The sequence below is a fragment of the Myotis davidii genome, unplaced genomic scaffold (genome assembly GCF_000327345.1).
Source record: "Myotis davidii unplaced genomic scaffold, ASM32734v1 scaffold474, whole genome shotgun sequence".
Classification (NCBI taxonomy): Eukaryota; Metazoa; Chordata; class Mammalia; order Chiroptera; family Vespertilionidae; genus Myotis; species Myotis davidii.
Genome location: NW_006285783.1, coordinates 105,610 through 107,354, shown reverse-complemented (window position 1 = coordinate 107,354; position 1,745 = coordinate 105,610). Strand labels below are relative to the sequence as shown.

Below are 1,745 nucleotides of genomic sequence, written 5' to 3'. Positions count from 1 at the left end.
CAACCAGCGCTGGGACGGGCTCCAGAGGCGGGTCACGGCCGTCCTGCGGAGGCTCAGAGTAATGCTCAGCCCAGGGGTGCCAGGGGCGGTCGGCACGTGGCAGCAGGCTTGCCACAGGCCTCAGCTGTCTGACATCCTTCCCTTTTGTTCAAGCCAAACCTGCCAACCTTTTATCTATAAAAATGATTTTACCTCTTTATTTTTAATATCAAGTATTATATTTCATTCTATTTCCTTTTTTTCTCTATTTTTTAATCTTAATTATTGAGATTATGACAGATGTCTCTGTTTTTTTCTCCCCATTGCCCTCCTCCTCCCAGTTCCCACCCCACCCTAGGCCTTTGCCACACTATTGTCTGTGTCCATAGGTAATGCATATATGCATATAAGATCTATGGTTAATCTCTTCTTGCCTCCCCAACCCACTTCCCTCTGTTAATTGTCAATCTGTTCCATTTCCATACCTCTGATTCTATTTTATTCACCAGTTTATTCTGTTCATTAGATTTCTTATTCGTTTATTTTGATTTTTAGATTCAGTTGTTGATAGGTACGTATTTGTTGCCATTGTGTTGTTCATATTTTTTTTCTTTTCTTCCTCTTCTTAATGAATACCCTTCATTCATATAATACTGGTTTGGTGGTGAAGAACCAAACTTTTTCTTGTCTGTGAAGCTCTTTATCTGACCTTCAATTCTAAATGATAGCTTTGCTGGGTAGAATAATCTTGGTTGTAGGTCCTTGCTATTCATCACTTTGAATATTTCTTGCCACTTTCTTCTGGCCTGCATCGTTCCTGTTGAGAAATCAGCTGACAGTCGTATGGGTACTCCCGTGTAGGTAACTAACTGCTTTCTCTTGCTGCGTTTAAGATTCTCTTTGTCTTTAGCCCTAGGCATTTTAATTGTGATGTGTCTTGGTGTGGTCCTCTTTGGGTTCCTCTTGTTTGGAACTCTCTGTGCTTCCTGGACTTGTAAGTTTATTTCTTTTACTGGTAGGAGACGTTTTCTGTCATTTTTTCTTCAAATAGGTTTTTAATATCTTGCTCTCTCTATTCTTCTGGCACCCTCATAATGCAAATATTGTAATGCTTGAAGTTGTTACACTATCTACACATTTTTGGATTCTTTTTTCTTTTTACTCTTTTGGTTGGGTGTTTTTTGCTTCCTCATATTTCAAATCGTTGATTTGATTCTCAGAATGCTCGACTCTACTATTGAATCCCTACATATTATTCTTTATTTCAGTCAGTGTATCTGACTGATCCTTTTACATTTTGGGGGAGGTTTCTAGAAGATTCTTGAGTGACCTTAGAACCATGGTCTTGAACTCTCTATCCAGTAGTTTGCTTTCTTCCATTTCTTTCATTTGTTTCATGTTTCTTTGTCTCCACATTTTGGCTTCTTCCCTGTGTTTGTTTCTGTGTATTGGGTAGAGCTGCTAAGTCTCCTTGAGTTGATAGAGTGGCCTTGTGTAGTAAGTGTCCTATATGGCCCAGTGGCTCAGCCTCCCCAGTCACCTGAGCTGGGCACTCTAGATGTATCCCTCTGTGGGCTGTAAGCACAGTCTTGTTGTAGTTGAGACTTGATTGCTGTTAGTGTCACTGAGAGAAATTGGCCTCCAGGCCAATTGGCTGTGGGGACCAGGTGCGACTGTAGTGGGAGAGCTGCTGTGCAGGAGATACCCCTATGGAGCAGGACTCGCTTTAGTGGGGCTTTAGTGCTCACTGAGTCTGCCCCTTGAGG

The 1,745-nt window shown here is 41.7% G+C and overlaps 1 protein-coding gene across 1 annotated transcript in view; it reads left to right on the top strand.

Moving 5' to 3' along the window:
- SYNE2 (spectrin repeat containing, nuclear envelope 2) overlaps positions 1 to 1,745 on the top strand; it is a 257,316-nt gene that overhangs the window by 238,169 nt on the left and 17,402 nt on the right. Inside the window, exon 103 of the mRNA XM_006756713.2 lies at positions 8 to 58. Coding sequence (XP_006756776.1) covers positions 8 to 58 — 51 coding nt within the window. The remainder of the gene's footprint in view (positions 1 to 7; positions 59 to 1,745) is intronic.